This window comes from Cololabis saira, chromosome 10 (genome assembly GCF_033807715.1).
Source record: "Cololabis saira isolate AMF1-May2022 chromosome 10, fColSai1.1, whole genome shotgun sequence".
In the NCBI taxonomy this organism is placed as follows: domain Eukaryota; kingdom Metazoa; phylum Chordata; class Actinopteri; order Beloniformes; family Belonidae; genus Cololabis; species Cololabis saira.
Genome location: NC_084596.1, coordinates 37,168,153 through 37,192,935, shown reverse-complemented (window position 1 = coordinate 37,192,935; position 24,783 = coordinate 37,168,153). Strand labels below are relative to the sequence as shown.

The 24,783-nt window shown below is 40.8% G+C and overlaps 1 protein-coding gene across 12 annotated transcripts in view; it reads right to left on the bottom strand.

Annotated features, from left to right (window-relative positions):
* Positions 1 to 24,783, bottom strand: part of ctnnd2b (catenin (cadherin-associated protein), delta 2b) — a 219,618-nt gene that overhangs the window by 10,459 nt on the left and 184,376 nt on the right. For all 12 annotated transcript variants that reach the window (XM_061732810.1, XM_061732812.1, XM_061732813.1 and 9 more), the window contains 6 exons: positions 22,383 to 22,569; positions 12,202 to 12,319; positions 11,021 to 11,203; positions 4,761 to 4,934; positions 2,942 to 3,092; positions 131 to 380 (listed from right to left, as the gene is read on the bottom strand). In XM_061732810.1, the coding sequence (XP_061588794.1) occupies positions 131 to 380; positions 2,942 to 3,092; positions 4,761 to 4,934; positions 11,021 to 11,203; positions 12,202 to 12,319; positions 22,383 to 22,569 (1,063 nt within the window). The remainder of the gene's footprint in view (positions 1 to 130; positions 381 to 2,941; positions 3,093 to 4,760; positions 4,935 to 11,020; positions 11,204 to 12,201; positions 12,320 to 22,382; positions 22,570 to 24,783) is intronic.

Below are 24,783 nucleotides of genomic sequence, written 5' to 3'. Positions count from 1 at the left end.
TCCATAACATTAAGTGTTGATGTCTGCTTGTGGCATTTGCACCTGCTGTTATTTGTACTTGTATCTAAGTGTATATCCTCTCAGTTTCCCCTCTGTTTTCCCCCTGACCACGTCCTCCCGTCTGGCTTACTTGTCTCCCTTGCTGCGGGCGATGCTGATGAGCTTCTCGATGCCACCGGCATCCCTCAGGGCTTTGGTGTTCTCCATGTTCTTGGTAATGACCTCATGCAGCGCGCAGCAAATGGCTGTGATGGTGTCGTCCGACATGGTCTTCCCCACCAGGCCGCTGCCGTTGGAGCTTCCTCCCTCCCCGCTGCTCGTGTTGTTGTTGTTGCTGCCCCCGGGTAAGCGGTGCACCAGGTCCCTCATGGCATATTTGCCTGTGTTGATGGAAAGACACGGTGAAATAGTGAAGGTAGAGTAAAAAGTAAAAAAAAAAAAAACAGAAGGTAATTTGAGTGTTTGTATCGTGAGTTTTTGCAAGTTTTTGCTGTTTCCCTCCCCTAAAGGTTCACAGTCTGGAGCGCAGTAGCCACAACTTTAGAAATACTCCAAGTGAGAAAAACAACTTTCACGAAAACCTCATTATTAAGAGCTGAATATATTTGTGTTAATTATTTTCTGAATGTATCTCCCTTATTTTTAGAAATCAGGTACAACAGAATGCAACAAGTAATGTCCATTTTTAGAATTATATGATTTCTAAATTATATAAATTGTAATTGAATGCATATATTGTAGTTTATTTAAGTATAACTTAAATATGATTGTGTTTTTTTTTTATCATGGCCACGATATATAACCAGCTGTAAACCAGTTAAACAGTTAAACAGAGAAAAGAAAATAACAATTATGATAATATGCCTTGATTCTGCTTTTTGAAGATTGATTGTGATGGACATTCGTAATTCTGACCAAACTCAGCCTCAACTTCTGATCTAGTCTTTGGTCTTCATTAGACAAACTCTCACAAACTCCGTCTTTTTCTCCCCCGGAAACATTGACAGCTAGAGCTCATTAGCAGGGAGGAAATCTGCCCTGGGCAGCTGTCAGACACTGATGGAGACATGGCCACGTGGCCTGACGCGCACACACTCCATTTCCCATTACACCCGAGCGCTGCTGTCAGGAATCTTGTCCAGTCTGCCCTGCGGCCCTCGTTCTTGGGTCATCACTCTGGGGTGGGGGTATCCACCATGACTCACTGACAGCTCGCTGCTGCAGTGCATGAGCTTTTTCCTCCTGCATAAACCTGGCAGCTACGTCTAATATAACAGAACAAACTATTTCTTAACCAAAGACCCACGTTAATGTGTTTGCAGCACTGACAGCTTGTTGTTTGTCACTATTGCAGAGAGTGATGTGCAATGTGTGCAACCAATGCAATGACATTTGCAAACAAAATTAAAGACATTAATAAAAGCGGATTCGCTCTAGAGTAGGCCTGTGTTGAAAAAAATCGATTTCCCAATTCTAAATCGATTCTCATATTAATTCTTAAAAATTGATTCATATGTCTAAAGATCGATTTTTTTAAATTCATTTATTTATGTATTTTTTTTTCATCATTACATTACAACTTTTGGTTATTTTTTTGTTTATCCCCAAAATATATTTCATTACTTTATATACTGTCTTGGGGTTACATTTGCAAAAAATTCTAAAAACCCAATGCTCAAAAATTAGAAAAACCAAAATAGACCGAAAATGGAACAAATAAAAACGGAATGTGAGAAAAAATAAAACCGATTTCATCCGTCTCTGTTTGCTGCCCTGGATCTGTTTGGTAATTCTGACCCACATGATGTTTCTGAAAGCAGTTCTATCAGCATTCTGGGAGCTGATTGGTCCTTACAGCATCATTAGCTACCAATACTTGCTGTTTAATCTCAATATAATACTAGTAGTAATATTTTGCATTTCTACAGTCATATAATTCATGCAACAGCTCAAAAAACTGTTTTAATAACACTAACCCAAATCAATATCGGAATCGAATCGAATCTTGATAATCGATTCTGAATCTTAAGAATCAGAATCGAATCGATTCTTGACATTTGAATTGATCCCCAGCCCAACTCTAGAGCCATAAAGTACACGGTTATCTTCAGATGATACAAGCAAACAAACATTTAAACAGGCTCCCTGCATTTCAACAGAAGTGAACCAACACACACGAAGAACCTGCATCATTCATGTTATTACACCACGAACTAACAGAGCAACGCTTAATGGAGTTAGCTACAAATAAAACATCTGTTGGCTCCGACAGCACTGATGTATGTATGCTGCTGGGAGCTCCTTGGAGTCCACTATGCAATATGCAGGATCTCTAACGCAATTCCATCATGTTAATACATCACGTGTCTGAGCAGGACATCAGGTTGCCTCAAAACATGCCTCCCTGTCCCATGGCATCTTGGGGAAAATGTGACATTACAGCCTGCTCACACTATGACCATGGTAAGGCACAACTTTGTTTAGCTCCAAGCCTAAATCACCACACAGAGTAAGTACTGTAGACTATGCGGCTGTTGCCATGGGGACCAGCAGAAAAGCAGCATCTATTAGGAACTGGAGAAAGTCAGAGCGCAGACACTCCAAACACATGTACTTCTCTTTCTGGAAATTAAAAATACATTTACAGACTTATTACCAGCAATAATCCACTTCACGGATGATAAAATGTTCAGTGCTGAGCAGCTGCTCACAACTGTTGCCTCCTTTTAGTGGCAATTATTTAATACAGAGGCAGAAGCTCGTCACCTCACTTTACTGATCTGCTTGGAAGTGATTCCCTTCAGCTCAATTTAACATGCACGTGAAAAGGTCAAGACCTTGTGATATATTATTTCAAGGCATTAACATTTAAAGTTCTTACATTTTGATGTAAACATGTCAGCATTTCCACACTGTGGGTGTTTTCCACTGAGCTGCTTACCGATGAGCTCCTTGTTCCTGATGTCCAGAGCCATGTTTCTCAGGGCAGTAGCCACAGCACACACCACCCGGTCGTTGTCTATCCTCAGTAACTCCACCAGGATGGGGAGACCCTTCTCTTTGCGCACTGCAGCTCGGATGTAGACGGACCACTGGGCAGCACGGCGCGGAGGGAGGGAGGGTGACACAGATGGCATCAGAAATGTGTTCACTGACTTCATCTATTCTTCTTTGTTTCATGTCAATAAATCCAATAGTTTTTGGAAGTTTGGTTAATTTAAGCAGCGGCAAGACGCTTTTTTTGACATCCAGTCCCTCAGAGACTCAAGAAAGTGAAGAAAGTGAAAGTGAGCGAGGAAGAGACTGAGCAAGAGTACGTCTCACAGTGACTTAACCTCCACACCTATAGGGGGAGGCACTGGGCAGGGCTACAATTGACAAAATTACTTTCTCTCGCTGTAATATATTTAAAGATACCCTTCAAGTTGATGCTTGTAAATGGAAATAGCAAAATACTAATCAAACTACAAACTAGGAATAAAATCACAACCATTTGTGCAAATTACTAAGCAGAAAATCACATCTGTATTTGTTCTTTATCAGTCATTTGTCATAAAATATATTTGTTTTAAAGGGAATGTTTCAAATCAATCAAACTTTATTTATAAAGCACTTTTTGTACAATAAAACGCAACACAAAGTGCTTAACAGTGAATAAAAAAATCCATCCACCCACCCCCCTTCCCACCACCCCTAATCCCTATCAATGATTAAACACAATCAAAGATTAAAAGAAAGGGAACATGGGAACACTGTCACGGGGAGCCGTCTGCATGGGGAGGGAGCTGCTACTCCTGGGGGGCCACATCTAGTCAGAGGTGTCAAAAGTATTCACATTCATTACTCAGGTAGAAGTATAGATACTAGAGTTTAAAAATACTCCTGTAGAAGTTGAAGTATCAACTCAAGTTTTTTACTCAAGTAAAAGTATAAAAGTACTGGTTTCAAAACTACTTAAAGTATAAAAGTAAAAGTAATGTAAGGGGGGAAAAAGCCATTAAGGACAAAAGCCATTGAAAATGAATTCATCTTAGTATAATTCAAATATATTAAAGAAGCATATATGTGTACTATTGAGCATTAACATGTGTTTCAGAGAGCAGCAGATATGATGACTAGTTGCCTATAAGTATTGTAATGGTGCAAAAAGTCAAACTTCAGAGGCATGTTATCATTTATCCTAACCTTTATTGGATTGTACATCCAAGTTTAGTTGCAGGAATCTGAGGGAACGGATGTAAGAACAAAACTGGACAAGAACATCTGAAACAACCACAACCAAATTCACTCTATCCAGATGGAGCAATTTAACTGGATAGGTTTTTTTAAAAGGCCGAAATGAAATAGAGTAAGAAGGCTGTTTTTAAAATGTAAGGAGTAAAAAGTACAGATAATTGCATGAAAATGTAAGGAGTAAAAGTAAAAAGTCGTCTGAAAAATAATTACTCCAGTGAAGTATACATAACCAAAATTTCTACTTAAGTAAGGTAACGAAGTATTTGTACTTCGTTACTTGACAACTCTGCATCTAGTTCAGATTAAAACCTTTACTTTCAAGCATATTGACAGTTTTAAGGACCAGTACAGTTTGGTATATTTCAGCACACAATCAGCAGTATAATTAGGACAGTTTAGCTTGTTATTGCACTGCCTAGGTTGATTCCTCCCTCTCTGCTTTTTGGCACATGTACGGATGTCATGTCGCTCGTGCAGATGCTCTTCAGCGTGACAACAGAGCAGCCTCAGAAGTGAGCTCTTACCTTCCAGCTGCCGGCTGCTAGGTTCTGCAGAGCTCCAGCCGCGCCCTCCAGGGTGTCTGGGTTGGAGCACTCAGACAGCAGTGTGAGGTAAGGCTTGACGATGGAGGGGTGCCACAGCATCTGGATGCCTTTCGGGGGCTCTGCCAAATCTGGAAATGGGCCGACGCCATCCCACTGCGCAGGATAAGACAAAACACAGAAGGGAGAAGGGCTTTGAATTCTGTGTGAGGGAGGGGAGGTTTGAAAACTGCCAGGATCCCCTTGAGCAGAAGCAGTAAAGGTGACGGAGAAGAATTCCTATTCATGAGCAGTGTATGAATGCCAGGACTGCATTCTCCTATTTAGAAGTTTTTGTTTATTCACCTCTTCTGTAATTGAAATGTGACATTTACTCCTCTATTGATGAGCTATTCTGAAAAAGACGACCACATAGTGCCACTGTATTACCTGCAAACATGTTTATTATTGTAATAAAGAGAGGAGGATGTGTACCAATACGTTTATAATAACCTAACCTTTATATTGTGTATCACCTGTTACTGCTCTATTTAAGTGGGATTACAAATCTCACAGGCACATAATTCATCCTCAGTAAAACATAAACAATATACAGGACTGTCTCAGAAAATTAGAATATTGTGATTTTCTGTAATGCAATTACAAAAACAAAAATGTCCTACATTCTGGATTCATTACAAATCAACTGAAGTATTGCAAGCCTTTTATTATTTTAATATTGCTGATCATGGCTTACAGCTTAAGAAAACTCAAATATCCTATCTCAAAAAATTTGAATATTCTGGGAATCTTAATCTTAAACTGTAAGCAATAATCAGCTATATTAAAATAATAAAAGGCTTGCAATATTTCAGTTGATTTGCTTAAAAAGAGACATTTCAAAATGTAATGGAAAATATGAGATCATTTTGACTTCGATGGCATCTAAACATCTCAAAATGTTGGGGTTGTATTGCAAATAAAACTAAAAGCCAACTTGCCCTGAGTTTAACTCATTAAGCCCCCACCCCCCATTAACCAAGAACAGCTACATGGAAAATGTGTTTTACAGAAAAAATCTTTTTTAGTAGAGTCTTTACATGATAAGGGATAAATAAGGGTGTATTCTAACTGTGGAAACACTTATATCATGCACAGACCACGTGACCTGTCTAAGCACACGATGCTGTCACCAGAACTCTTTTAATAGCTCATAACTGTTACGTCAGTTGTGTCAAACGTCTGGAGTCCTGCATTTAAAATGAGCACCATCTACTCGTTTTCACACTTCCTTTAACCCTAATTTCATAAAGAAAGATGAAGAAATGTATTGCTTTATTATACAGATGAATAGGGGAGCAGACAACGCAGCTGAGGCTAGCAAACACTCAATTCAAACTGGAGTGACAGGACAGGAAATGATTCTTATAGGAACAGCTGTTTCATATCTGAAATTATAAAACACAATGAAACAGTCAGTATAAATAGTTCTCTCCGTATCCACAGGACGTTACTCCCAGAACCGCCTGGGTGGAGGGAATGATGGTGTGTTGTTACACAGGAACAACTGATTAAACTCATCTGAGCATCTCGCCTGAGAGTAAATAACAGTAAAGAATATTTAAGTATATCTCTTATTTCCTTCTGGTTCGTTTGACGAAATGTGCTGCTGCTGTGGTGGAGCTTTCTTTCTATCTTTGACTAATGCGTCTCCCGTTTTTTCAATATGTGCATAACGGCTGTAATGGTTTTAAGATGGTAAAGTTTAATATATTCATGTCTATTTTCCTGTATAGTTTGTTTTATATTGTATGGAGGTCTGTAGATGTCCTGTATCCATCACACTTGTTGACATTATCCAATTTCTGCCTACAGTCGGCTTCAATAGAAAAGATATAGTGGAATCCTCCGATAATGTGTGATAACATAATCTGAGATGACATCTGTTAAGACTCTGCAATGTTGCCAACCACTGTTCCTTCACTTGATAATGCTGCTAGAGCCCATTTCCCTGTTTTTCTGGCCCTTTGCGCCCAACTTCACTTCCTCTCCTTTCCTCTCCTCTAATTGCCCCACCATTTGCAGAGTTGTATCCTCTTCACTTTGCTCCCTAATCGCTACTTCATGGTAATGGCCCACAGCTGTGATGGAGTGGAGTGACTCTGACATAGTGTAGTGAGGGTTTTGGATTATTATTTGGAGAGGTTAATGTTCCTTCTTTTGCAAAATGATCTAAGGGTTAATTCAAAGATCCCTTGCTTCTCTGGAAACAGCTAAAGTTTGCTGACGGTTAGCTCGACGCATAGCTAAGCTAAGGCCCAGCTCTTTCCTGTTATTTTTGGTAAATGTTCTTTTTAAGTTTCCTGTCTCTTTCTCTGCTGACAATGACAGAGAGGGAAAAACAGCATGCAGGGATAATGAGCAATTTACACACCCTGATCCACAGGAAGTGTTGGTTGTTAAATCCTCGCAGCTTCAACACAAGTTGCAAAGAAATCCTCTACTCAAACAGAATGCCATCCTGATTGCTTATTAGGATGACAAGAGTTAAGAGTCGTCTTCAAGCCGAGGATTTCTGTCAGTCATCAACCCCCCAAAAATCTAGTTTTTCTCTGAAACCTCCAGCTAGTTGTTTACACAATCTGCACAAAAGCCAAGAGGCAAGCTCAGATTTTTTTCTTTTGAAGCCAATTCAGATGTGAGTTCCTTACACAGCTACGAGGAACCAGGTCCAAAAGAAAGTACATTTCCACTAAGGACCACGTAAACATCTTTACAGCATAAATCATATTTTATGGCCTGGTACAAAAAATGGATTTGATCTTCATAGCTTATCTAAGACCACTGTAAGGCTGCATGGGGGTGAATAGTTATGTACCTCCTCAGTTAAACTATATTAAACCCTCCCTTTTTATTTTTATTTTTTCAGTTTAACACTGCATTGGCATTGGAGTCCATTTGTAGTTGGGTTCAAATATGTAGTGAAAATTATCAATCCCCAAGTAGAATTCATGCACTGCACTTAAACAAAAAAAAACCCCACCATGACGGACACGAATTGTCAGAATGAAAATATAAAGGTCTTGTTCACGAGTGAGGGGAACGATGGAGCGGGAGATTGACAGACGGATCGGTGCAGCGTCCGCAGTTATGCGGTCGATGTACCGGACCGTCGTGGTAAAGAGGGAGCTGAGTCGAAAGGCGAAGCTCTCGATTTACCGGTCAATCTACGCCCCTACCCTCACCTATGGTCATGAACTTTGGGTAGTGACCGAAAGGGCAAGATCTTTGATACAAGCGGCCGAGATGAGTTTCCTCCGCAGGGTGGCTGGACGCTCCCTTAGAGATAGGGTGAGGAGTTCGGTCACCCGGGAGGAGCTCAGAGTCGAGCCGCTGCTCCTTCACATTGAGAGGAGTCAGCTGAGGTGGCTTGGGCATCTGTATCGGATCCTCCTGGATCCTCCCTAGGGAGGTGTTCCAGGCATGTCCCTCCTCCCTAGGGAGGTGTTCCAGGCATGTCCCTCCTCCCTAGGGAGGAGTTCCAGGCATGTCCCTCCTCCCTAGGGAGGTGTTCCAGGCATGTCCCTCCTCCCTAGGGAGGAGACCCAGGACACGCTGGAGAGACTATGTCTCTCGGCTGGCCTGGGAACGCCTCGGACTCCCCTCAGAGGAAGAGCTGGAGGAAGTGACTGGGGGGAAGGAAGTCTGGGCATCTCTGCTGAGACTGCTGCCCCCGCGACCCGGGAACAGATGAGTGGAAGAAAATGGATGGATGGAAAATATAAAGGTTTATATTTGATTATATTTTATGTATGACTGTGCTGCGAAGAGGAAATAATATCTGATGTGTTTGATGGGGTAGGGACCTCCTGTGATGCACCTTTCCTCACTCGCTTCTGCTGCGACTCTATTCATGACATTATTGCTGTTGTTATTAACCTGCGTTCCTTCTTCTCAGCAGGTGTTCCTGTTCTGATGTTGCTGCTGTTCTCGCATCTTTCCTGTCCTTTCAACCCCCAACCGGTCGAGGCAGATGGCCGCCCTTCCTGAGTCTGGTTCTGCCAGGTTTCTTCTTGTTAAAGGGGAGGTTCTCCTTCTCAAAGTCGCCTGGTGCTTGCTCGGGGCCGGGATTTTATCAAAGAAAATTTGATACAATCTGTTGGTTTCCTTAGCAAAGCTATATTATTGTTATTTCATTGTATTAATTGGACGACTTTGGAACAAGTTGAACTCTATTATTGCCATGTCATTAATCACAATCTGGACCAAAGATTCGTATGGGTAACAACCCATCATGTCAATCAGCTGGCTGTCGTCACTTCTTCTACTTGATTTCTTGGCTGAGAAATAACATGACAACATACCGTATTTTCTGGACTATAAGCCGCTACTTTTTTCATAGGTTTTCAACCGTGCAGCTTATACAAAGGTGCGGCTATTCTGTGGATTTTTCTTCCACCCCTCAGGGCGCTCTAACCGGAATTAGAATTGAAACTAAGACAAAATAATTGCAAAGAAGAATACACTACTTCTTCTTTAGCAGATAGAAGTACGTAGAAGCAGATTTCAAACAGATAAACAGATAAATAAATAACGGTTATTTTCTCTCTTGGTTCTGTCCTGTTTTAATCAGCAAAGTTGCTGCCGTGTTGAAATACACTGTTAGGAAAGGATCTATTTAGGTACAAACATGTACATCATTTACAGTTCAAAATCGTTCTGTACATGTAGTAAATATCTAATCTAACAACATAAATATCTGCGGCTTGCATATCTTTTTTTTAAATAGAGCGGATGCGGCTTATATACAGGTGCGGCTTGTATATCTTTTTTTATTGTTTTTTTTTAAAATAGAGCGGGTGCGGCTTATAGTCCAGAAAATACGGTAATCATTCTTGAGTTAAGTGCAACATTGTTTGTTGTATTGTTAATAGTAATACGTCAGCCTGTAATAGTCCATTTAGCCAGAGCAGCGATCAGCTGTAGCAGAGCTCAACCGACCCAGCTTCTTCAGAAAGAACAAATTTGACTATATATACTCTGTTCTATTTATTCTATTACAAAGGAAAACACTGTAGTGGCCGTTGCCTCTTCACAATATTCATGCTATGTTAAATAATTTGTCTTAGGGATGTAATAATAATAATAATTGAAAAGCAGTGGTCTCATTCTGCTCTAAACAAACACAAAAATTAAATGAAGAAAAAACATAACCCAAATGGGCCCCTTGAATGGTGGTGGTTATTTTGTGTGTGTGTGTGTGTGTGTGCGTGTGCGTGTGTGTGTGTGTGTATGTGTGTGTGTGTGTTGTAACTTAAGTTACCTCCGCTACACATTCAGGGAACGCTTGAAGCTGAAACTCAGACCTTACCTGGCAACAAAAGATTCTATTTTCTGATTGTCTAAAAATCTATTTTCTGATTGGTTGATAGGCTGTGTGTGTGGTAACCCTGCCAATCGCCTGGCTTCTTTAACTAACTGACCATTTATTGATTAAGTGAGGGTGGATTATGTCAGCTCCTGCCAAGAGAGCTCCTCTTCAGAAATGCCTGGGTGACGTTGCAGAACGTTTTTTCTTTATATAGTTTATAGTTAAAACTTCTCACAACCTTCCATTATTCCGCTCCCAGTTCTTTTTTTAAGTACCAAGGTTTCTGTAGTGTTTGTCTCATAGTCCTGCATGGGAGTATGCAGGAGTGTATAATGTTTCCCAGTGGCCTGGAGGTTTTCCAACAAGGTCAGGCAGAGGTCTCATGGCTTGTTTCCCAAAGAGAAATAAATAAATGGTGAAAGTGACAGTGTGTTTGTTTGTCACCCATTCCTGCTGGCATATGTTCAGGCCCCAAGTCTGTTACTCTCCTACAGTTCTTCAATTGCTTTGACAGACATCCCCGTACACATGGAGCGGCTGTGACGCATCCAGCCCAGCATGACAATTTTGCAGATGTAGAGGTTTTCCTTTTATGTGATTTTGAACTTGTAAGCTGCTTTTCATCCCCGACGTGCACTCGCTGATGTTTCAGCTCGACAGCCCGGTGGGAGATGCCCCGACTTTAACCTTGTGCTCGGCGTTGAAGTTAATACAGAGGTGGAGGTGGGAAACCTGGTCCCCTTTAAGCTTACATAGACTATTAGGTTTGCCAAAACAGAAGTAACAGAGAGCGGGTATCTCCTTCAGACCTTTTTTTTAAAGTGTAAGAACCTAAGTGAAGATCTGACGCCTGCTGTTGTGACAATGACTTCAAAAGACTTGGTATTCTCACCTGATCGTGTCCCTTCTTTTTCTTCTTCTTCTTTCCCCAACACCCGGAGCTCTCCGTGTCCTTGCCGCTGGTGTCACAGAACAAGCCGTCCAGCTCCTCTGACCCCCCCTGGTGGCTGTGAGACGTCTCTGCAGCCAGGCGGTACGACAAGTTCCTCAGGATGCACACGCAGTTCTCCACAGTCTGACGGGGCGGGGGGGGGAAAGGTAGAGAGAAAATTCAGGAACAGACAGACACATGGAGAAGAAAGGAAAACTAAGCTGAGGCAGAGATGAAGGAAGCATAGATGAAAACCGGAAAAATTCCAGGAATACCATATGCACACGGACACTTTTCACATTTCCGCAAACAAACTGTGAAGTGCAAACCGTAAACACAGCGGATATGCAGACATAAACACTTGGGCTGAGCCTAATGGAGATAGACACACACACACACTAATCCTATTGTTGTGAGTGGCGATGCAGCCAACAGTCGCAGACTTTGATCTTGTAGAGGATTTCTGCGGATTAAAAAAACTTCACATGAACCAGTGAAGAGCGTACACTCTCGACACCGACTCACACAAACTGTGGTGACTCATACATTTACATGCGCACACTTGCAAACACACACAAACACATACACACGCGTGTGTGTGTGTGTAGGTTTACGCTGAAGCACACACTCTCAGTCATAAATGTTTGTGTCAATGACACAAACCGAAGGGGATAAGTACCAAACTTAAAAACAAAATCTAGGTGTGAATGGCAAGCTGAGGAGTTCTTTTGTAATTGATTTTACTCATTCCTATTTTTAATCCGTTTGTTTTTACTCTGAGCCAGTTCTTTGGTTATGCTGTTGTAGACCTAGGTTTCTAGGAGACCTCTAATGATGTACAGGGGCCTTATTCTTGTTCAGGCTGCTGCCTTTGCTCTTCTTACATGCCTACTAGTAGTTCCAGTGTGTAAATTCAGTCTGTGAGGGAGAACATTATCTATATTTGTACATAATTCATGCAAATTATAAATACTGGTCATCATAAAGCACATCACTGCATGATTTCGATACACACAAACCGGACACTTGCAAGCACTTTGGTCATTTTTACATCATTATGTCTTCAGGTATTTATGTGGGCAACTGCGTGCGTGTGTGTGTGTGTGTGTGTGTGTGTGTGTGTGTGTGTGATTTCCTACTACCTTGCTGTCGATTTCACTGCTCCCCAAAGCGGTCTGGATGACATAGAGCAAAGCATCTGTCAGCCCCTCACACTCCCTCATCCTCCTCCGTGCTTCCTCACCTGCAGAGCTCACGTTCCTGTACCACACACACAAACACGCACAAGTCCACACACACAAGTACACACACACACACACACACACACACACACACACACACACACACACACACACACACACACACAGGCAAACACCAATAGCAAGCTTTGTCAATAAACATACAAAAAAAGCATGTATTCAGAATTTTTTCCTCTAAGACGCACATGTGACATGAACGTGTGATTTACAAACATAAATGCAGCAAGTAGAGAAGCTGAGAGTAACATATGAACCTCATTCCAAAAAAGTTGGAAATACAATGTGTGAAATGTAAATAAAATATTGGATTGCAAAACCTCATGAACTCATTTTATAAACACATTCAGACCTAAAAACAGATGTGCCATCTTGCTGTCCTATTCTTTTCTGCTCTACAGTCCTGGGTCTTCTTTGTCATATTTATATATCGATGCATAAAATAATTTAAATGTTGAACAGTCTAGACTGCAGGCGGGCCAATGCAGCACCGGGACTTTTGTCCTGCAAAGTCATGCTTTTGTAATGGATGCCGAATGAGTTTGCATTGTAATGCTGAAAACTGTCTGGATGGGAGAATGTGTTGCTCTTAAACGTACATCCAGCTTTAAGCATTGGTGCTTCCTTTCCATCTGTGAGCTGCACTTTCCACAGGTACTAATGCACCCGCTAGCATCACAGATGCAAGCTTTTATATGTGGTTAGATAACAAGCTCCGTAGTCTCTTTCTTCCTCAGACCAGATGATGTCTTGGCCATGCTATCTAACAGACTATTTAAAATTTGATTCATCTGACCACAGAACAGTTTTCAACATAACCTCAGCCCATGTTAAATTAGCTTTTTCTCAGAGAAAACAGAAGCATATCTGTCACAAGCCAAAGCTTAAACCTGCATTGGATGGTAAAGCAGTGATTTCAGGAGGGGATTTCCTTATATCATGCCTGTGAGGAACCAGAGCGGCCTCCCCACGTACAAGGGGACAAGGCAAAACTGGACCTGGGTGATGAGGTGTAAAAAAATCTTGCAGAGCGTAGAATGCCAAAAAAATAAGGCTTTTCATTTTATGTTAAAAAAAAAAACGAAAAAAAAAAACAGGCAGAGTGCAAAATCAGTATTCTAAAAAAAAAAACAATGGGGCATAGCCTCTCAACAAGCTTCCTCCATACAGCAGACCCCTCTTCTGGTATGCAGCTGCTGTTTATAAACCCAGGCAGGGTGGAGAGGTTGATTGGACACAGGTGTGCCACAATCAGCAGAACCAGGCACACCTGTGTGCTGCTCCCCCGCAGACCACGCCCAATCCTCCACTCTGCCACACACATTAAAAAAAAGTCCGGTGATGGTGAGAAGGGGAGGGGTTGCTCACTTTCTCACAATGCCGTAACTTCCTGTTTTCCATGGAGTGCTGCCTGAAGACTTGAGGATCATAGGTATCGATGACCTTTTTATGTGCAATAGATGATATGAGATCTTTCTGATGATATCAGATATTCAAAATATCAGTATTAAATAATGGCGCCACTATTTGAAAGCTTAGTAAATAAATCAATAAATTAATTTCAATAAGCCCCTATTTGAATATTACGCTTGGAAAAGGATACAACGCACCAGGGCCGTGGCGCAGCGATTATTGTATCAACAGCCTTTAAAGCACTAACTTCATACCGCATGTTAACGGTAATTTCTTTAAAGTCCGGAGAGTTTGCAGCACATGCAACGTAATAGTAGATCTGGGATTTTGGGTGTCCATCTATACAGTGAGAACATGACACATTTAAGGTATTTTATGATGTAAATATCCGTATAAAACCAGTTAATGTCCAAATAGATCTACGTTGGTTTTCTGCCAATATCATCTTATGCTTATAAGCCCACTCATTATAAAATACAAAAGGAACATTTACAGTTTTTTACCTAAATGACAAGGCAAGGGTTTTGTCAAGCTGAAAAAAAAAAAAAAAAAAAGAATTTGGCCACTAAAGGAGGTAGGACAGCCTAAAAATACACTTCCTGCTCCCAATAAATCATTTACATGTCATAACATAAAGAGCTTGTATGGCGCTGACTCATAGGCTCGTAATTTTACTTTGAAGGCCCACTGGGTGAAAAGCTTTTGTTTAAGCACTTGTTTATTTAAGGCACGCCTCTCAAACGGCCCAGTCTGCTCTGATTTATCCGTTCATGTGTCAAAATGATTGAGGATTGTTGCTTTTCCTTTGTTTTTGAATTGTGTTTATGCAAATTGTTTCATGGTGATGTTATGCAAAAAAGAAAGAAAATCCTTGACTCTAAATGCAGAGTTTCTGGAGCAATGGTTCATGTAGGTATTACTAATTACTTTAACTACGTACATCCTGAGAAACTGAAAGCATCAAGCATCCACAGTAACAGCTCACTCAATCCAGACATCTGATTCAGTGCCCATGTCGTCTCCATTTATTTCATTTTATTCTATTTTTTCAGCAGATATGTCTTGTGTCCTCTGATGGTGGTTTCTCCTGGTGGATGCAGCTGTCAACTTCTCCCATGATTAGCTGGTTACCCATCTACATCCACAAAATGTGGCAGGGGAACGGATGGGATGATGAGCTCGGCGGAAAGATTTGTAGAAAATCAATATGACAAAGCGCTGGCAGGTTTATCTTTTTTGAGCACTAAACTGAACTCTTTACAACTCCTGGCAACAGTGAATGCTGAAAGGTGCAAAACGGAGTCCAACAAGATGATTATTAAGGCCATAATGTTTTAGGGCCAATCCCAATACACCCCCTACTTTCTACCACTAGCCCTAAAAAAGAAGGAACAGATTTTAGGGCACTTGAAATCTTCTCAGGGGCCTGTCCCAATACTCCCACTACCCCTACTTTCAGCACCACCCCTAAAATCAGGAAGCTGAGAGCCAAAAGCTGTTTTAATTTCAGCTGTAGCGCTGTTAATATGCCACTTTATTAAGTTTTAATATTTTTTCAGGCGTAAAAGTAACCGTTAAGATCCCCAACCTGGGCTCAGTTTATCCAAATAACGGCTGTTAAGAAATTTGATCTGATGTTTTCGGCGATGATGAGACCGGGGCGCAGCAGCAGCAGCAGCAGCAGCAGCCGGAGTACAGACGTGATCGCCAGGTCAACCTGCGCCGTCGTCCTGGGGAGAAACCTGCAGCTCTGTGGAGAATTACCGCTGGCTGAAATAAATCATTTAGGAAGATAAATGTTGGTTTAAAAAATGAAATCTAACAGTTGTAGCTACGCCTGTTAAGAAATTTGCTCAGAAAATTTCGGGATTTCTGCCTGCCTGCCGGCTCCGGAGCTGATTATGGTTCCGCGTTAAATCGACGCAGAGCCTACGGCGTAGGGTACGGCGTAGGGTCCGTGTAGGGTACGGCGTACGGTGCGCGTCGCCGCGTAACCTACGCCGTAGGCTCTGCGTTGGTGTAATGCGGAACCATAAATCAGCCTTTATTCTGGCGAGGTTTGAAAAAGACTTCGCAACAACGGGCAAACGAGTGATTATGTACATTCACTGAGTGAATATTATGAAAGTAAAATATATATTTCTCGCTAGAAATGTAATCAAAACGCATTTTTATGCAGAAACTAACTCAAAATATTGATTTTATTCACAAAAAAATAAGAAATGTCCGCCATGTTTTTTTTTTTTGATTCAGTCCACAAATGACGACGAAAAGGAAATTTTTCTGGCCCTAGATCAGCTAGTGAGCATCGGAAAACCCTCTATCCGTAGGGACAGATTCATAGCCACTACACTCGTTTTCTTCACTCCCCCTAGGTGGAAAGAGGAATTGGGACACCACTACCCTCACGGGAACGCGCACAATTTAGGGGTAGTGCTGAAAAGTAGGGGTAGTGGGAGTATTGGGACAGGGCCATAAAGACACGTTTCAGAAAAAACATTTGTAAGTGCAGAAAATATATTCTGTCAACGTAGGAGACAAAAGAAAATCTAAGGTAAAATTGACCTACAAAAAATAATTAAACTGTAGTTACGACCGTAAGTAACACATTGGTGTTTGCTGTTTTCCTCTGAGTATTTTAGCTTTGGATTGGTTTTGAAGGGCAGTGTCCTGACTTTGTTCAGAGCTTTTATCAAGACTCTTTTTACTTACTTTATGCTGCTCATAAACACACCACCAGACAGCAGACAGATGACGCAAGTAATACAGAGGTGTGATTAGTAGTTTCACTGTTAGATATCTCATTTGGGAGTCAAACACAACAAAAACTTCAAAGCAGTGGGACTGCTGGACGTATAAACCGGTGAATACTAATGCTGCTCTGACAGATGTGTCAGTGCATAAGGTGTTGCTAGTGTTGGCTATGTGATTTACATAATTGAAACAGAAATCTCTCTACATCAACCCCCTTTTAAGTGTGGGTGAATCGAAGGTGGCAATGAAAACACAGAAGTCTCGTGCTCCCGTCAGTGTACCGCTTGTATGTTCTTGGCAACTTTGGTGCAACGTGAAGGAAGTCATTTCTTCATTCTTAAGCAATACATTTGGAACAATTATCACTTTTAAACAAGTACACAACTGCAACAATCAAAGAATATCAGTGAACATGATAATAGATCTCTGCCAAATACAGAGTAACTTAAAATCCAGCAAAGAGATGTTGATAATGCTCACTTTTCATCAAAATGTACTATGTGCTATATAATCCTGAATCCTTCGGAGGGGTTCTCTTTGGGTGGCAACTAGGGTGTGGTTTATTTCATTATGTTATCTTTAACTACAAAGAATGGAACTAACCAGTCAGAAAATACAACACACTGCAGGAAAAAGGTTTTGTCTATAAGTGTAGCTTTTGAACAGAGCACAATAGGATTTAGTCCTGCTGTGCTGCTGCTTTGGCCAACGGGGGGAAAAAGGCCCATCAACAAAGCAGTTACTCCAATGTCTGACACATCAGGTGATAATTGGTAGCTGCATATTTCATGCTGCTTTCTCCCCTCCTTGTACGTGTAAGACGGTAAATAATAACCTCTAATGGATAACGCCCATGATTCAAAAGTCCAGTTATGAAGAAGCTTAGGATTTTGCCCCCATGTGGCTTACCTCACAGTGAATGGTTACACTGATTTACAAAGAATATCTTCCGTGGGGATGATTGTTTTTCTCTTTTGTTTTATGCACGTTTCCCCACACGGCATATCAAAAAGAAATTAAAAACATAAAAAACCTTGACACCCCTCTGTGAGGGATTAGAGACACCACTGTGTAGTTACAAGTGTGCAAAAGTTAATACCTCCTCTTTTAAGCCCATATCATCAGATCATAGTGTGTTTCAGGATTAGGCAAAGGCATCATCCAACAAACAATGGCATACAACCTTTTTTCACTGTGCCATCAATTGTTTTTAAAAAGAAATCATTTGGACAGTCCTAAGCCCCCCCTTGCTGCTTCCACGGGGTTTAATAGTGGATGTTGCAGCCAGGTGCTTCTACTCATCATCCCTGAACCGCTCATCAGCAGGAGTACCTGCACAAAAGAAAATGTTCTGGCAGTTTTGTGGTCCAGGTGTGTTAACACAATGCCAAAAGGGAAAGAAATGAGCACTGGTCTTATAGAAGCCATTGTTGATGCCCATAAATCTGAAAGTGATAATAAAACCATTTGCAAATAATGTGATATTAAATGTTCTCCAGTGAGAACGTGTTCAAGACATTAGCCAATCTTTCCAGGAGTGGATTTCTCCAAAAATGTGGCTCAAAGTCAGATTACACAACGCTTTGAGAAGTACAAACAACTAACCAAACAAACAAGCAAAAAGCTTTTCACCCCACACAACTTACAAGCTTAATTGAGATTGATAAAATGTTGAAGTCCATGACAGCACAATTAGAAAAATATTGGAAAAAAATATGGTTTATTTAGAAAGGTTGCCAGGAGAATGCATGTTCTGTCTAAAAAGAACGTGAGAAGCAGGTTTTCAAACTTAATCTGAACAAACTAAAGACTGCTGGCACCAAAATTGAGTTATTTTGGCTTTAATGCCCATCTGCTTGATGATGAGGAGTTCACCATTTGTAAGAGACCCAATGGCAACCTGAAAGAATTCATCTGGAGTTCGCATCATCTTGCCGTACATAATATCAATAAAGACTTTCCAAAATCTACACAAACATCTGTAGGAGACAGTGATAAGATGACATCCTTTTAAGGTTGCGGTTTGCAGGGTGCGAGGATGCACCACATTCAAAACAGACGACCCCGTTGTGAACCTTACTGCAGGAGCTCCTAAACATTGCTGCCGTCTGTCAGATTTGCAAACTGTTGCTGTCTATTCTATGAAAGACATCCACGTGTGTCCCGACTTGTAAGGAAATGAGGTTGCAGCAAACATCCAGCTAGAACGCAACTCAGCGACTGGATTTACACCTGTTAATGGCAGAGAGACCTCTAATCTGCAGAGATCACGGTGCAGACTTGAAAGCACGACAAACGGATAGATAAATCTGCTCCTCAGTAGATGCTGCAGGGGTTTGCATGACATCTGCCAAATCTGAACCCTCTCAATAGTTGGATATGTAAAACGGAAGGTGTTAAAAGCAGCTAGACAGAGGGATGGAAACGTGAGAGAAAGTGACAGACGCTGAAGCAGAGACGAAGACGAAAGATGGAGACAGGAGAAATGGATTAATGGAATGAAATAAGGGTGGAGTAGAGGAAGAGACTGAAGAGAGGGAGAGGAAAAAGAAAGAGGCATGGGGGGGTTGATGATAATGGGTTCGATGGAAATAATGCAGAGAAGAGAGAGCAGGTGGCCAGCGATATACCCAACCCGCCATGAAATATTCAATCTTTAATCAGACTCCCAGCATTCCCTAACGAGGCGTGAGAAAGATGAATTAGCCCTTCGAGTTTAGGGAGCTGAGCCACTCAAAGTTATCTGCTGCAACACACGCACACCAGCACACTCACAAACACACTCATCTCAGTCAAACGCTTCCATTTTTACATATGTGCTGTATTAGACGCTACTGAAGCCTTAAACACTGCAGCTGATGTTGATGAATCAAGCAAGCACGTACGCATAATCAGGGAGAGGGACTGTTGCCGCACCCTTTTCTCCATCTCATGTAGAAATATTCACAGGGATTCCTCTTTCTCATTGTCAAAACACATCAGACAAAGTGATTTCTTGCATAATTAAAGCAAACCTATTTGTCTTATTCATAACAGACTGAAATGATCTCAATAAATTTGAAGTAGTGACGGACAGGTAAAGATCAAAGCGTGACTTTATCCAGACAGCTCATGGTTCAGCCTAATTTGTCTGTAGCCTTTCAGCAAGTGATGCGCCTTTATTGTTTCATGTTACGATCCAAGGCCTGATGGACAGGAGCGTAGAAGACATGTGAAAGCGCCTGGAAGGCAGCAGACGTGGAGAGAAATAATTATGAGCTCAGACTAAGCCAGAGAAATATTTTATGTCTTGGTAACACTGAAAATATTTGGAGAACTTCCCACAGATGTAAATTTGAATGTTTAAAAGTAGTTAGTGGTGATGGAGAGCACATCGCTTTTTGCAATTTCACTAGTTCTTGCAGCTTATGAGACGTAATAAAACATACAAATACAAAACTGTGTTAAAGATTTAAAGAGTTTAAAGAGTTTTTCTGGGCTTTGACTTTTTGATCTTTTATGAAAGGAGGATGGATAAAATCTTTTTTTTAATTGAAAAAAAAAAAAAAAAAAAATTATATTCAAAATCTTAAATAACCATTGGGTAGATGTTAACTATCTTGTTTGGTTTTGAGCAGGAAGTGTAACCTTTTAGATCAGTGAATCGCAACAACTTAATACACAGAAACCCTACTACCGAGCTCTGTAAAACTACAGAAAATATTACATTAATGTGGATTAAGAAGATAGAATAAAAACAAAATAAGCAGTTTTTTGTGCCTGTAAATATTTAAAGGTGACAAATCTTTATTCAGCTCTGTTCCTGGCAGAGTAATAATGTTTGACAGGAATTATTTAGTAGGATGGAGAGCTACGGGGGGACGGCTCTGTCGTTGTCCACAACAGGTCATTGCTTTGATGTCCATTCGTGTGGACGTTCAAACGTAACCAATTCACATGTAAACTCTAACACAGGCCAGAACCTCAGAAAGGATGTTTTGCCTCATTAGCGAAGGCCTGTGGTTCTTCTGGGGACGTTTTGTCCCGACAAGATTTGGTATTTGTGCCAGAAAAAGCACCCAACGAGGAACTTAATAGTGTCAGATGATGCATTAGTTTGTGAGGCCAGTCTGACTCCTCCACTATCAAACAAGCCTCAATTATCTCTTCATCCGGTCATCTCTCACTTTAGTTAAATGTGGCCAGTAAATTAATACCAACAAATTAATAAATGATAGGTGACGATGCTTGTTCAGGTGGCTGGAGAGGTTGTCATATATTTACAGACTATTTAATTTAAAATATCACAAGATGAAGATGGCTGAACTTGAATAGGCCTGAAATAAAGAGAGAATGGGTGACTAGTCTTCTTATAGGTTTGATTTTAGGTCTTAAATGCAAATACCAAGATGCATAATCTCCATAAAACGGAAATTCATTTGAACTTAATTTGCAGCGATTCATTTCAAAGTCTTGACGCCGGAGTACAGGATCAAAAACAAGAGCAAAAACATGTACCACGGTCTCACAGTCCCATTCCTTGCAGACTGCAGCAAACAACCAGCATCATGTTTGAAGTGAGACAGAAGAAAACAGCTATCCCAGCTCTAAAACTCAAACGGTGAGTCATCTTAAGTAAAGCTTTCTGCAGTGTCTCGGCACTCTATTTGTGCAGCGATGGAATGAAAAAACACATGACTCTACAATAAAACAGCTGTAAATTCTCAGCTGAAACATCAATATAATAATATTTAGTTGCTGCAGTGTCCAAATGCTTTACGTTAAATGTGTTTAAAAACACTTGTTTTCAAATAAATTTGTCCAATCCTTGTTAAAAAAAAGGCAGGAACATTGGTAGGGGTGTAACGACACACTAATCTCACGATACGGTACGATACACGATATTGAGGTCACGATAACGATACGATATTATAGCAGTATTTTTTTAACAACCTTGAATGAGGAACATATGACTGGAAAAAATTGTCTTTTATTTAAAAGACACAAAATACAAAACAATGCTGTGCGTTTGCCCTATTGTTACAGTTTGTAATGCTTTATAACTGTTTAAGTTTTAAAGAGAAAGCCAGGCCAACCATTTTCCACAAACTGAACTAAAAGTAAATGTCAGGTTTGAATTATGCATCTTCAGTTTCATACAAGTAAAAATATTTTGCCACAAACTGAATAGTTTCTCTCATGTATGATTTGACTTTTTTCTTTTCCAGAAATGTAACATCTAAAATTAAATAAATAAATAAAAGTAAATAAATACATACAATTTTACATCATAAAATAGATTGATTCATGCTCACCTTATAAGTGTAAGAGGAGATTTATTTTTGTTAAGAAGGTTATTTTGGTAATTCAGGGTTCATTATTTTATAAATATATTCTTTATATTCTAATGTAAATTAGGGACTATAATGACACTAGTCACTTTATCTGTAGTGATTAGTCTGTTTTAGATTGGGCGGAGTGATACGCCACAGTACGGCACTAGGTGCTGTGTTGATGTTCTAAAATCCTACACTGTTGAGGGACATTAAAGTACACTGGAACTCAGCAGAAGTTGTCCCCGTGTTTATCCTACTCACGACCCGAAAAAGGTTTAATTTAATAAGTAAAGGCTTAACTCTACACCAGCCTTACATAAGTAAAAGTTCAGAGCTCAAAAACCCCCAAGAGTCCCGTGATCGGGACCAAAACGGTACTAGTTTCTTCAGAGCGTAGAAAGATTTTGGTCCGCGGGTCGAGGCGCGGTCGGATGAGCGTTACTAGTCAACACAATAGATTAATATTAATAACCCAATATCACAATACAGTTTTTCACCTCCACGACACGTTTCGTGACGTTTTTGTATCGCGAAATTTCGTGGCACGATATATTGTTACACCCCTAAACATTGGTGCACACTGACCGCAGACAGCCCGTTGCGTTGCGGAGGACCTGGGAGGAGTGCAGGTGCAGCTTGCGGTCCTCCTGGGTGTGTGGGGACGTGTCCCAGCCGGAGTGTGGGATGATCACAGCGTTGGTCAGCACCGCCAGGGCGTCCTGGATGATGGGCATCTTCAGGGCATCACACGACGAGAGGTTCCACAGAACACCTGAACACAGGAGGTTAAAAAAAAACAAAGTTAGATGACACGGAGAAAGAAAAACTCAAACACAATTCCAGGAACCACTGAAATATTTAGTGGGTTTCAATGAGCAGATTCACAGATATGTCACTGTGACTCTGGCAGTCAAACTAGTGTCTCAAAGCAGCCTGGGAAATAAGACATGTTCTCAAAACCTCTGTCATGGGCCCGTTTACCACTCATTTTTGAAGTATCAGAATCAAAGCAGGTAGCTGCTTTAGTCCTGGGTTGAAACACTGACAGGTTTCTACAGAGCTGAGGATAAAAGTTACTCATGCTGGCACTCACACTGAAGCATTTCAGTTACACCGCAATAAAAACAGGGCTAAAATGAGTCTGGTTTCTCTGCTGCATGTCCAAATAAAATATTTAACCTCTGTGTTTACAACTTACAGGAGCTATGGAGAAGCATCCATAACAACCACTTTATAGTGAAAAACACCAGCGTCAAAGTATGAAAAGTAGGGCTGGAAAATACAATGAAAAGGGACATTAGCACCCTAAAGATAACATTTTGACAAGGTTCAGGGTTAGTTTGTATTAATGCGTATCACAGGAGGGTTCTTCACATGAAGCCTCAGCTTCAACATAACAGAAAGTTATGTTTTCAACCTACTACACGCCTCATTTGTTTTCATCAAAATCCATCCCATTAGAGCTTATTTTAATCCTAACAGTCTGCTGTCCTCTATGTTCAACTTCATGATTTATTCTAGGAATATCAGGAGCTAATCACCCCTCTGAAAGGTGTGGATTTCTAACAAATAAAGCCTACATTTGTTCAAATTGATTTGTCCGGCCGAACACTAAATTCATAATAAAGCCTTAGTCTCTGTAGCTGAGCAGCAGCAATGTATTGGCACTGCACAGTTACGGTTGACCAGTCTGTGGATGTGTACGTTTTGCAAATTAAAGTAACTTAATAAAACTCTTTGTGCAGCGAGGGTAATTGTTTTGGGCTTATTTTTATTGAATGGCAGCAACATGCACAGATACTACACCCAATACCCAAAGAGCATTGTGTATCTCAGAGGAGACGTATTTTAAATGCCTTCGTGCTGCAGCAAAGTAAAATGTTGAATTTTCCAATCTAGATCACAGCTGTGATGTCATAATTAATTGAAAACGGAAAAGTACCAAACGAGCGACTGCGGTAAATCACTTACACAAAATTCAACTGCTCCCTTGCACTTTCTCTCTTTTCTGTTCTTAACTGTAATTCTCCCCTGAATTCAACATCCAATGACCAGCCAACCAAGAAAATGGAGCGAGTTTTCTGCTGCCTACCAATTACCGTCCACTCCTTTTGCCAGTCTGTACACACAAAAACACACACTTGAGCAGACACAGGTCCATCATCTCTAGAGGATACCTCTCACTCTTTCTCTCACACACACACACACCAGCCTGACGAATAGGACGAAGAAGGTATGTGAAAACCAGCACATTTTGCTGTTGAAATGCATACTCGTGCACACAATAACCCTAAACAGCAATGGGACACATCATATTTCTTGTTGACCTCCATCTCACGAAGTGTCTGTATCCTAATCTATGCATTCATGTAATTACGTGTTTACACATTTGAGAGTGTCCCCCCAGTCACGTCTGCACTTATCTATTCCTCCTCTCTTCAGTGGTAATTACAGCTTCTGTGATGGTAAAGCGTCCTATCCTCAGATCTGTAAATGCTGCGCTCTGATATGTAGTATCCTTTTAACCTTGTGGAGGTCAAAGGAGGAGGACAAAGCACCTCGCAATGTCTCTGTGATTCATCGAGTCACATACATATAACATACGACCATTTTCAGAGGCGCAAAAGTAATAACAAAAAGTGACATAATTGTAAATATGAGCCTAATTTAAAAACCCTATACAGTCATTAAATGCCTGGAGTCTGGACATCACCAATTTCTGGGTTACATTCCTGGAGGTGCACGCGCTGCCAGACCTTTAATGCAGCTACCCTCAGTTGTAGCTTGTTACTGCTAAACCTTTCTGTCTTAAGTTTTATGGGTTTAGTCATCAATAGCTGAAAAACATTGTGTTCAGTTGATTTATTTGGCTGTTGAACAAAATTCCATTTATTTGCCATGAAAAAGTCTTGAGTTGTTTTCATAGTATGTTTACGGTGCAGATTATCCACATGCTGAATGTGAACAGAGTAAAGTCCTGTACAGC